General features: G+C 34.7%; 1 protein-coding gene across 1 annotated transcript; it reads right to left on the reverse strand.

Annotated features, from left to right (window-relative positions):
* Positions 1-9,154: 9,154 nt before the first annotated feature.
* On the reverse strand, positions 9,155-10,090 carry OR6C70 (olfactory receptor family 6 subfamily C member 70). The gene is given in 3 exon segments (XM_008003554.3): positions 9,155-9,365; positions 9,367-9,904; positions 9,907-10,090. Coding segments are annotated over 3 exon segments (933 nt in total).
* Positions 10,091-13,599: the final 3,509 nt, after the last annotated feature.

Below are 13,599 nucleotides of genomic sequence, written 5' to 3' on the forward strand. Positions count from 1 at the left end.
ACTACCTCCTCAAGTGGGTCCCTGACCCCCATGTAGCCTAACTGGGAGACGCCTCCCAGTAGGGGCCAACAGACACCTCATACAGGCAGGTGCCCCTCTGGGATGAAGCTTTCAGAGGAAGAATCAGGCAGCAATATTTGCTGTTCTGCAGCCTCTGCTGGAGATACCTAGGGAAACAGGGTCTGTAGTATACCTCCAGCAAACACCAACAGACCTGCAGCTGAGGGAACTGACTGTTAAAAGGAAAACTAACAAACAGAAAGGAATAGCAGCAATATCAAGAAAAAGGACATCCACACCAAAACCCCATTGGTAGGTCACAATCATCAAAGACCAAACGTAGATAAAACCCCAAAATGGGGAGAAACTAGAGCAGAAAAGCTGAAAATTCTAAAAATCAGAGCATCTCTTCTCCTCCAAAGGATCGCAGCTCCTCGCCAGCAATAGAGCAAAGCTGGACAGAGAATGACTTTGAAGAGTTGACAGAAGTAGACTTCAGAAGGTCAATAATAACAAAATTCTTCTAGCTAAAGAAGCATGTTCTAACCCATCTAAAGAGAGCTAAAAACCTTGAAAAAAGATTAGATGAATGGCTAACTAGAATAAACAGTGTAGAGAACACCTTAAATGACCTGATGGAGCTGAAAACCATGGCACAAGAATTTCCTGACACATGCACAAGCTTCAATAGCTGATTTGAGCAAGTGGAAGAAAGGGTATCAGTTATTGATGATCAAATTAATGAAATAAAGTGAGAAGACAAGTTTAGAGAAAAAGAATAAAAAGACATGAACAAAGCATACAACACATACGGGACTACATGAAAAGACCATATCTACATTTGTTTGGTGTACCTGAAAGGGAAAGGGAGAATGGAACAAAGTTGGAAAACACTTTTCAGGATATTATCCAGGAGAACTTCCCTAACCTAGCAAGGCAGACCAACTTCAAATTTCCTGAATTTGAATACAGAGAATACCACAAAGATATTCCCAGAAAAAAGCAATCCCAAGACACATAATTGTCAGATTCAACAAGGTTGAAATGAAGGAAAAAATTAAGGGCAGCCAGAGAGAAAGGTTTGGTTACCCACAAAGGGAAGCCCATCAGACTAACAGCAGATCTCTTGGCAGAAACCCTACAAAGGCAAAAGAGACTGGGCACCCATATTCAACGTTCGTAAAGAAAAGAATTTTCAACCCAGAATTTCATATCCAGCCAAACTAAGCTTCGTAAGTGAAGGAGAAATAAAATCCTTTACAGACAAGCAAATGCTGAGAGAGTTTGTCATCACCAGGCTTGTCTTAAAAGAGCTACTGAAGGAAGCACTAAACATGGAAAGGAACAACCAGTTCCAGCCACTGCAAAAACATGCCAAATTGTAAAGACCATCGATGCTAGGAAGAAACTCCATCAATTAACAGGCAAAATAAACAACTAACATAATAATGACAGGATCAAATTTACACATAACAATATTACCTTAAATGTAAATGGGCTAAATGCCCCAATTAAAAGACACAGACTGGCAAATTGAATAAAGAGTCAAGACCCATCAGTGAGCTCTATTCAGGAGACCCATCTCACATGCAGAGACACATATAGGTTCAAAATAAAGGGATGGAGGAAGATCTACCAAGTAAATGGAAAACAAAAAACGTGGGGGTTGCAATCCTATTCTCTGATAAAAAAAAAAAAAGACTTTAAACCATCAAAGATCAAAAGAGACAAAGAAGGACATTACATAATGGTAAAGGGATCAATTCAACAAGAAGAGCTAATTATCCTAAATATATATGCACCCAATACATGAGCACCCATATTCATAAAGCAAGCCTTTAGAGACCTACAAGGAGACTTAGACTCCCACACAATAATAATGAAAGAATTTAACATCCCACTGTCAATATTAGACAGATCAATGAGACAGAAGGTTAACAAGGATATCCAGGACTTGAACACAGCTCTGCACCAAGTGGACCTAATAGACATCTACAGAACTCTGCACCCCAAATCAACAAAATATACATTTTTCTCAGCACCACATCGCACTTATTCAAAAATTGACCACATAGTTGGAAGTAAAGCACTCCTCAGCAAATGTAAAAGAATAGAAATCACAACAGAATGTCTCTCAGGACACAGTGCAATCAAATTAGAACTCAGGATTAAGAAAATCACTCAAAACCACACAACTACATGGAAACTGAACGACTTACTCCTGAATAACTACTGGGTAAACAACGCAATGAAGGCAGAAATAAAGATATTCTTTGAAACCAATGAGAATAAAGACACAACGTACCAGAATCTCTGGGACACATTTAAAGCACTGTGTAGAGGGAAATTTATAGCACTAAATGCCCTCAAGAGAAAGTAGGAAAGATCTAAAATTGACACCCTAACATCACAATTAAAAGAACTAAAGAAGCAAGAGCAAACAAATTCAAAAGCTAGCAGAAAGCAAGAAATAACTGAGATCAGAGCAGAACTGAAGGAGATAAAGACACAAAAAAACCCTTCAAAAAAAATCAATGAATCCAGGAGCTGGTTTTTTGAGAAGATCAACAAAATTGATAGACCGCTAGCAAGACTAATAAAGAGGAAAACAGAGAAGAATCAAACAGACACAATAAAAAATGATAAAGGGGATATCATCTCTGATCCCAAGGAAATACAAACTACCATCAGGGAATACTATAAACAACTCTATGCAAATAAACTAGAAAATCTAGAAGAAATGGATCAATTCCTGGACACATACACCCTCCCAAGACTAAACCAAGAAGTTAAATCTCTGAATAGACCAATAACAGACTCTGAAATGGAGGTAATAATTAATAGCCTACCAACCAAAAAAAGTCCAGGAACAGACGGATTTATAGCCAAATTGTACCAGAGGTACAAAGAGGAGCTGGTACCATTCCTTCTGAAACTACTCCAATCAATAGGCAAAGGGAATCCTCCCTAACTCATTTTATGAGGCCAGCATCATCCTGATATCAAAGTCTGACAGACACAACAAAAAAAGAGAATTTTAGACCAATATCCCTGATGAACATCAGTGTGAAAATCCTTAGTAAAATACTAGTAAACTGAATCCAGAAGCATAACAAAAAGCTTATCCACCATGATCAAGTGGGCTTCCTCCCTGGGATGCAAGCCTGGTTCAACATACACAAATTGATAAATATAATCCATCACATAAACAGAACCAAAGACAAAAACCACATGATTATCTCAATAGGTGCAGAAAAGGCCTTTGACAAAATTCAACAGCTCTTCATGCTAAAAACTCTCAACAAACTAGGTGAATGGGACATATCTCAAAATAATAAGAGCTATTTATGACAAACCTACAGCCAATATCATACTGAATGGCCAAAAACTGGAAGCATTCCCTTTGAAAACTGGCACAAGACAGGGATGCCCTCTCTCACCACTCCTATTCAACATACTGTTGGAAGTCCTGGCCAGGGCAATCAGGCAAGAGAAACAAATAAAGGGTATTCAATTAGGAAAAGAGGAAGTCAAACTGTCCCTGTTTGCAGATGACATGATTGTATATTTAGAAAGCCCCATCATCTCAGCCCAAAATCTCCTTATGCTGATAAACAACTTCAGCAAAGTCTCAGGTATGAAATCAGTGTGCAAAAAATCACAAGCATTCCTATACAGCAATAAGAGACAAATATAGAGTCAAATTATGAGTGAACTCCCATTCACTATTGCTACAAAGAGAATAAAATACCTAGGAATCCAACTTACAAGGGATGTAAAGGACCTCTTCAAGGAGAACTAAAAACCACTGCTCAATGAAATAAAAGAGGATACAAACAAATGGAAGAACATTCCATGCTCACAGATAGGAAGAATCAATATCATGAAAATGGCCATACTGCCTGAGGTAATTTATAGATTCAATGCCATCTCCATCAAGCTACCAATGACTTTCTTCTCAGAATTGGAAAAAACTGCTTTAAAGTTCGTATGGAACCAACAGGAGAGCCCGCAATGCCGAGACAATCCTAAGCCAAAAGAACAATGCTAGAAGCATCACACTACCTGACTTCAAACTATACTACAAGGCTGCAGTAACCCAAACAGAGATATAGACCAATGGAACAGAACAGTGGCCTCAGAAATAACACCACAGATCTACAACAATCTGATCTTTGACAGACCTGACGAAAACAAGAAATGGGGAAAGGATTCTCTATTTAGTAAATGGTGCTGGGAAAACTGGCTAGCCATATGTAGAAAGCTGGAACTGGATCCTTTCCTTACACCTTACACAAAAATTAATTCAAGATGGACTAGAGACTTAAATGTTAGACCTAAAACCATAAAAACCCTAGAAGAAAACCTAGGCAATACCATTCAGGACACAGGCATGGGCAAAGACTTCATGACTTAAAACACTAAAAGCAATGGCAACAAAAGCCAAAATAGACAAATGAGATCTAATTAAACTAAAGAGCTTCTGCATGGCAAAAGAAACTACCATCAGATTGAACAGGCTACCTACAGAACGGGAGAAAATTTTTGCCATCTACCCATCTGACAAAGGGCTAATATCCAGAATCTACACAGAATTTAAACAAATTTACAAGAAAAAAACAAATAAACTCATCAAAAAAATGGTCAAAGGATATGAATAGACACTTCTCAAAAGAAGACATTTATGCAGCCAATAGACACATGAAAAAATGCTCATCACCACTGGTCATCAGAGAAACGCAAATCAAAACCACAATGGGATACCATCTCACACCAGTGAGAATGGCAATCATTAAAAAGTCAGAAAACAGCAGGTGCTGGAGAGGATGTGGAGAAATAGGAATGCTTTTACACTGTTGGTGGGAGTATAAATTAGTTCAACCATGTGGAAGACAGTGTGGCAATTCCTCAAGGATCTAGAACTAGAAATACCGGTTGACCCAGCAATCCCATTACTGGGGATATACCCAAAGGACTATAAATCATACTACTATAAAGACACATGCACACATATGTTTACTGCAGGACTATTCATAATAGCAAAGTCTTGGTACCAACCCAAACGTCCATCAATGATAGACTGGATTAAGAAAATGTGGCACATATACACTATGGAATAATATGCAGCCATAAAAAAGGATGAGTTCATGTCCTTTGCAAGGACATAGATGAAGCTGGAAACCATCATTCTACGCAAACTATCACAAGGTCAGAAAACCAAACACTGCATGTTCCCACTCATAGGTAGGAATTGAACAATGAGAACATTTGGATACAGGGCAGGGAATATTGCACACCAGGGCCTGTTGTGGGGTAGGGGGCTGGGGTAGCAATAACATGAAGAGAAATACCTAATGTAAATTATGAGTTGATGGGTGCAGCAAACCTACATGGCACGTGTATACCCATGTAACAAATCTGCGTGTTGTGCAAATGTAGCCTAGAACTTAAAGTATAATAATATATATATGTATATACACATATATATAAATGTTACTAGACTTAACATTATAATGAAAAGATAAGCATTATCAGAACCAATTTTAAATTTTTATTATTATGAGAGAAAATTTTAAATATAAGGGCACAGAGCAATTGAAAGTGAGAAGCTGGAATTAAAAGGTATTCAGGGCAAAACTAAAATAAAATTTTAAAGGGCAAACAAAGTGGTGTGGCTATATTAATATCAAACAAATGAAATTTTAAGGCAAGAAATATTGATGAAGATGAAAAGTAAAATTTCATAATGATGAAAGGGTCAATTAAACTTTGACAAACAAATCTTATGCACGTATATTCCTAATGATAACACCACAGATGCTAGGCAAAGATCAACAGGGAAAAGAAGAAACACATGCAAATCCACAACCCTAGCTGGGGATTTTAATGAAATGAAAAATGTTACACTTTTCAGTAAATCAGTTCTTTCAAAACTGGACTTCTGAGAGAGAATTAAATTCCACAGAAAAGTATGCCAAGAGAAAATGCAGAGTAAATTATTACCAAAATTACAGTTTTAAGTGACTCTGTTGGAGAGTATAATAGAGTGCAGGTAGAAGAGACAAAAAATTAATTTGTGCAGGCTTTCTTTTTCTATCCTTTTAAAAACCTTGAACCCACTTGTGTCTTTGTATCTAAGGTATGTTTTTGTTAACCAGCATGTAAATAAGCTATTTTTCCCTTGTAACCCGAAAATCTTTCACTGGGTATTAAGTCTATTGGTATTGTATTTACTGTGGTTTACTTTATGTCTTTTCTCCTACCATCATTTAAATTTATCCCACATCTTTTATTTTCCATTGCTTTCCTTTCTTACCTAATTTAGTTTTAATTAAATACATTCTTGTTTTGTTTCTGTTGACTTATTTAACTAAATATTTTGTCATTATTTTAGTGCTAAGGCTAATTTGGATTACTTCGTTCAGGAGGTATCTGTCAGGTCTTGCCACTGTGAAGTTACTCTTTTCCTTTATAGTTAAGTAATAACTTGAGAATGTGTATATATACTTTTCTCATTAAATGTTCACTATCTTGACATCTTTTAACATTTTATAACTCTTTTTTTTCTATACTTCTTACTCGCCATTTGACTATATGAAAGAGCTTTCTTTTTTCTTTATTTATTCTATATAAGTACATATAGTATAGCTTTTAATTTTATTCTATGAGTTATAATGTGTTGCTCTCTTTGTTATATGACTCTCTTCCAGATTTGTTTAGCTGGAGTCCCTTTAGTTGACATCATGTCGTTTCTAAACTTACTCAATATACCCAAGACATTTAATGCTGAATTCTATACCAAGTGCTCAATAGTGTTTCCACGTGCAATGCGGCTCCATGAGTAGACCTAGACTTTGAACAAAGCAACAAAAATGAATTTTGTGAGAAAGTGAAGCAAATTGATGTCATTTGTGGAAATATTTGCAAGCATGCAAATAAGAAGATGGTCATTACAATTTCTTGGTAAGTTGTAATCTTATGAGAAAAACAAAGTGCATCATTCAGTTGGACATTGATTTTCATATATTAAGAGTGTTACTTTTTTTAAGCTGCTATTCCTGCAGTCATGATAATAAGCAGAAAATGTTCCAGTCTTCCATATGAGGAAGAGCTGAAATCACTTTCCCTCACACATTTGGTAGTTGGCATCCGGCTGTTTGAGGCCTCAGTTATTTTTCATATGCTCGTCTCTGCATGGTCTCTCCTTAGAGCCGGTTTGGGCTTTTTCACAGCATGGTGGTTGAATTCCAAAGGTAAGTGTCCCAAAACATAGGGATCTCGACAGCAGCTATAACATCTTTATCACCTAATTTTGAAATCACAAGGCATCTTTTCTTCCATACTCTAGTAGATTGAGCTTATTTTCACCCAAATTCAAAGAAAGGAAACTTAGACTCCACTTCTTGGAAGGAGTGTCAAAATTGCATTGTGAATGTCAGAAGAGAGATACAATTGCTTTACAGTTCCTTAAGATAACACAGTCTACCAAAGAGGTGAAAATGGTGAACAGAACATGTCGCTTTATTTCTCATTCGATGAGCTTATGCAGATAATGAAACATTATGAGAAATTTCTGCAGCACACTGCCATATGCATTTAGGTTTTCCAGTTTTTCTGGACAAAGTGAGAGCAGCAGTCATTGTCTTGATATTTGAGAAAAAAAAAATCTGTCTTTTTAACTTTGCACACATCTTTGTAAATAACTTTATCTTCTTGTAATTTATTGTGAAGATGAATCCACCAGGAATTTTGTAATAAATTTTGTCTCTTTATGTTTACTTTTCTCATTGCCATTAAAATTAACTGTCAAATATTTTCAGAAATATTGACTAGGTAAATTCATGGTAACTATAGATATACATAGGAACAAATACCACTGCCACATTTCAAGATAAAGTAGCTTAATCACCCTCATAGTATAATTCAATTGGTATAATGGCATAACCACATATTTATCAGAAAAATATAGAATGCGATATCTAAGTGTTCTAGCAACGGACACACGTGAGTAAAAAAGAAAAGCACATGGTTTCATATTCCTGGTTTAGAGGAAATGAAATGTAAGTTTATTTTTAAAATCACTCAAATTTTAAGACACTGATGTTCAATATAACTTACTGTGGGAAACTTGGGCAAAAGTTAAACTAATAATCATGTGACAGGTAATACAATTCATTATATATTCCCATTTACTTAACACATTAATTGACATGTTCAAAAGATTAAACTTGCTTATATGCTCTTGAAAAAGATTGTGTGTGGAATCAACTGCTTGTGTATTAAAGCCACATTTTATTCTCTACTCCAATTTCTAAGATCTGTCCAACATAAATAATAAATATCACATACATGAAATGTATGATTCCCTTCAAAGGAAATTATGCTTTTCCGTGTTGACAATTGACATTTCAAAAAGTTCACTTTACAAAATAATTTTCTACATTTATTTTTAAAGAGTAAGATTTCTTGAAACATTTTAAATATATTTTTTAACAATGACAATATTTGATTTATCTAAGACTTTTAAAGAACATAGCATTTAACTAAAACAAGGTACATTTATTTAAATTACATAGCATAAGACCTACTATTTAATAGTACAATAGGAAGACTACAGTTGATAATAACTAAATTGTATATTTTTAAATAACTTTAAAAATGCAATAGGATTGCTTGTAACTCAAAGGATAAATGCTTGAGGGGATGGATACACCATTATCCATGATGCATTTATTTCACATTGCATGCCTGTATTGAAATATCTTATATATGCCACAAATGTATACGCCTACTATGTACCCACACATTTTCTTAAATAATTTTTTAAATTTTTATAAATTATTTAGCAGATCAAACTCTTGAAGAACTTATATTCTATAGTACAGTGAAAACTACCATTTATTTCACTCTAACATGCTTTTAGAGAAAATCAATCTTGCAATTGTTTTCTTTCTAATATAGAAAGCTTTGAGTACTGAAAAAGAGAAAATTAAAGTCAGAATGGATAGAATGAAAAACGTTTTGAATGTTGGACAAGCTTAAGTAATACAAATAATTCAATATTGAATATCAATTCTTAAACTAGAAGAGTCAAATTAGTGTTTTGTTCAAAGATCCTTATATGTTTTCATGTTAATTATTTCAACAAGTTGTATTACTTGTCTGAAGCAGAAAATATGTTTCTAAATACAGCTTTGAAGGCTTGTTTAACTTGCTGATTCCTCAGAGTATAAATAAATGGGTTTAACAACAGGGTAATTGAAGTATTGAGCACATTTACTCCTTTGCTTAAAGCAACTCTTTCATTCGCTGATGGCTTTATGTAGATAAACATACAACTACCATAAGTGATGGAGGCAACAATCGTGAGAAGAACAGCTGGAAAAGGCTTTCTTCTTTTGCTGCACTGAAGGGAATTTCAGAATTGTCTTGATGATGTAAGAGTAAGAAAGGATTGCTAAAAACTGGGTGACAATAGGTGTCATCACAGCTAATAAAAAGGCAATCAGTTCCAGTAAATGTGTGTCTGAGCAAGAAAGTTGTAGGATAGGAGAAATGTCACAAATGAAATGATCAATGATATTTGAAGCACAGAAATCCAAGTTAAGACCTAAAATCAGGGGACGGAAAATGATCAGGAGCCCAGTTACCCAAGAACTGAATACAAGCTGGTAGCAAACTTTGTTACTCATGAGGGACGTATAATGCAAAGGTTTGCAGATGGCAACATAGCGATCATAGGACATAGCAGCTAGAAGGAAAAAATCTGTAACCCCCAAGAATATGTAAGAAAACAGCTGAGATGTACAACCATTATAGGAAATGGCCTTTTCCCTGGTAACAATGGTGATTAGGAATCTGGGAATGCAAGCAATTGTGAATGAAATTTCCAGAAAAGAGAATTACGGAGGAAGAAAAACATTGGAGTCTTGAGCTGGGAATCCAGCAGAGTGAAGGAAATGACAGTGAAGTTCCCTATCATGCTCAACACATAATTTAGAAGTAGAAATAAGAAAACTACAATCTGTAACTGAGAATTATCTGTCAGTCCCAGAAGAATAAATTCTATCTGCCTTGTATGATTCTTCATTTCTCTGTTGTGATTTCAATCAAATCCTAGGAATAAAAAGGTGCAGGAGTTGGGCTAGGTCCAGGAAAAGATACAGGACAGTTTAAATATTTACAAATATATACATTTAAGAGGTAGTACTCCATGGATGTTGAAGATATGATATAGAACTATGCAACAGAAACTGTAAACTAAGAGTTTAAAAGTACAACAAACATCATCTCAGTTTTGAAAATTGATTTGCAAATCCTTTAATAGTTGATTGTTTTTTTCATGCTTCCACTTCAAGATTCCACTGAATTGTAACTAATTCCAAGTTTGTCAAGTTGTTAAATAAATTAGACAAAGATCTTGGTTCAGGATTCAAAAATAGTTCATTCATTTTAAAATTTTAATTTCACCTAAGAAAATGATGCCAGTGTAATGAGTTAAGACCTAAGTTAAGGGAAGGCACAGTGGCTCATGCCTGCCATCCCAGCACTTGGGAGGCCAAACTGGGGATTGCTTGAGGCCAGGAGTTGAAGACCAGCGTGAACAACATAGGGAGATGCCAGCTTGGGTGACAGAGCGAGACCCTGTCTTTTTGGTTAAGAATTAAAAGACCTACAGTTAAATTTTGAAACTTTAGATTATATTATATTAAAGTGACAATTGTTCAAAGCCCTGCTATATAGCCTTTTTCAACTTCTCTGTGAACTACATACGAAGATATGGAAAAATGCCCCTAAAAAGTATGAGTTGATACCACAACAAAATAAATATTAGTTGAATCTAGGAAACTCAAAACTTAATATTATGCATATACAGCCACATTTACCAAAAAAAAAAAAAAAGCCTATTTAGGACTTAAAAATTTTGTCTTGTGTAATCAAGACCATAGGAGTAAGAAAGAAAACAGATAAAACATTGTATCTCTTCAAAATCTCTGTAGTTACAGGTACCTACAGTCTAAACCTACTTTCTAAATGTAACACTGTGAGTGAAAAATCAGTGCTTTCTTGCCACACTGTCTGAGTCCCCAAAAATTATTTATGCAGGTAACCAGAGACTATTAATTTAGGGAAATAATGGGGTAGGAAGGGTGTAATCATTTGAATGGGACAGAAGGATTCCGATGGTATTTTAAGTTTGTTATTGTAGGTTTCCCAGAGTATCAGATTGCCAGTGAAAAAAGTGAAGCGAGTAACAGTACAGAAGTAAAGCAAAGGTGACAGCCTGTTAGGAATTAGAAAGTGGACTTAAAATCCAGCTAAGGATATGAGAAATAACTTATCAATGGCTACTGAGAAAAACAGCAATCCACTCTCAGGGTTAAAGTTTGGGAAGCTTCTTTATTATTTAAGAATTAATTTTTAAATGTTAAGCTGAGTATCACAAACAAACAAAAAAAAAACAGGACATAAGAAAGTGTAAAATGGCTAAGTTAACAGTTTAAAGTCAAAGATCTTGAAATGTAAATAAAAGTTTAATAAAATTTGGAATTTTTTCTCTGTTATTATTAGTTATACGGTCTTGGGAAAACTAACTTCCTTATTTTAATTTTTTCATCTGCAAAAAATGGTAAAATAATTCTGATCTCAGTTAGAAGGACTGAGATGTATACACAACACATGTCTAATAACTTTAATAACCAGGGAAGAGATTAGTACATATAAAAATTAAGGCCAGGCGCAGTGGCTCACAACTGTAATACCAGCACTTTGAGAGGCCAAGGCAGGCAGATCACGAGATCGGGAGTTCGAGACCAGCCTGGCCAATACGGCTAAACCCCGTCTCCACTAAAAATACAAAAAATAGCCAGGCGTGGTGGTGTGCACCTGTAATCCCAGCTACTCAGGAGGCCGAGGCAGGAGAATTGCTTGAACCCAGGAGGCGAAGGTTGCAGTGAGCCAAGATCATGCCATTGCACTCTAACCTGGGTGACAATAGCAAGACTCTGTCCCCCAAAAAAGAAAAAAAAATTTAAAATGTAGTTAGAGTGTCCATTGTTTCATCAAGCTTCAAATAGCTGCAGATATAGCAGAGCTCCCTAATCACCAAAATCTTTGGAGACAGTGGGGGCTTCTGGATAGTGGAAAAGATATTCCATTTGTATCATAAAATAAATTACATAATTTATAAAAATCACACTTCTGTAGTTAAACATAACTATGTTTCCAAATTTCAGCATCTGATGAGTATAGAATTTGTTCTATTTTCTCAGTTCTGAAAATCAAATATATTTGAGTGAAATTTCTTCTAGCTCACTTTTAAGATAGAGGGAAGGCCTGGGTGTGGTCGCTCATGCCTGCAATCCCAGCAGTTTGGAAGGTTGAGAGAGGATATCTCCTGAGCCCAGTAGTTCAAGACAAGCCTGGACAACATCATGAGACCCCATTAGTTTAAAAAAAAATAAAAAGAAAAATGCAGAGAAGAAAAACAGTGATAAGGACAACTGTAGAAAATTCTGCTCACAGCATCTTCGTCTAAAATCATATTAAGAAACTATTATTTCTAATACAATACTAAATTTTATTTTTTAATAGTGTAAGAAATCTACTTAAAACTTTTCACATTTAAAGTGAAGGGTAAATTATGCTGAATTAGTTCTCATCTAATTGATTTCATTATCCAAATTCAGGCATAATATTAGCAAATTAAATGATGCTTATTTTAGTAAAATTTTGTGTGCTTGTTTCAAATAGCTATAAAATTCAAGTTATTCACTAGAATGCAAATGTCACTGACTCATTTGACTTAAAACTAAAACTAACACATTCTTTAGAAAATGCACTGACTTTTCATATGGTGAGAATAAAATTCCTGTTTTTTAAGACATATTATTTGAGAAAAAGCTTAGTAAAAGAGACACACCTGTGATAATCCTTAAAGAGGACATATATCTGTGGGGAAAAGACAATATTAGAAAGAAGGATGGGGCTAAAGTCACAATATTTTTAAATTTTCAAAATATAAAGGCATCTTCCAAACTTCTTTTTGAAAATGAAGTTAAGAATTGAGAGTTAGAATATGAAATTGTTGAGGAAATGGTAAACTATGAATTAGTAAACATAAAAAATATAACCAGAAAATTACTACAATGAAAACTAAAAGAGTTTTCAAAAACATCTATTTTCCAACTTCAATAAGTGTAAAACATTTAACTGGCTTATTAAGCAACTATAAACATCTTCTAAGAATAAATAATTTTCATTTTACTTACATACTTCTTATATATAAAGATTAATGTGTGCTAGCTATGCCAAAATAGCTAAGACTTAGAAAAAGAACAAGGATAACTTGAAAGGCAAAGTGCAAAAATACAAGATAAAACAATATAAATGAAGAATAAATAACCTGTGATATGTTCACTTTCAATGGAATGTTTTGCTGCAGATAAAATGTTCAAACTATAGTTTCATACACTGTATGAATAAATCTTAGATATGTAATATTAAGTTCAAAAAGCATGTCCCAGAAAAATCATATACTTGATACAATATATAGAATACTAGTTCCCATATAATATGATAGGGTTGATAGATGATTGA

This window comes from Chlorocebus sabaeus, chromosome 11, assembly GCF_047675955.1.
Source record: "Chlorocebus sabaeus isolate Y175 chromosome 11, mChlSab1.0.hap1, whole genome shotgun sequence".
NCBI lineage: Eukaryota > Metazoa > Chordata > Mammalia > Primates > Cercopithecidae > Chlorocebus > Chlorocebus sabaeus.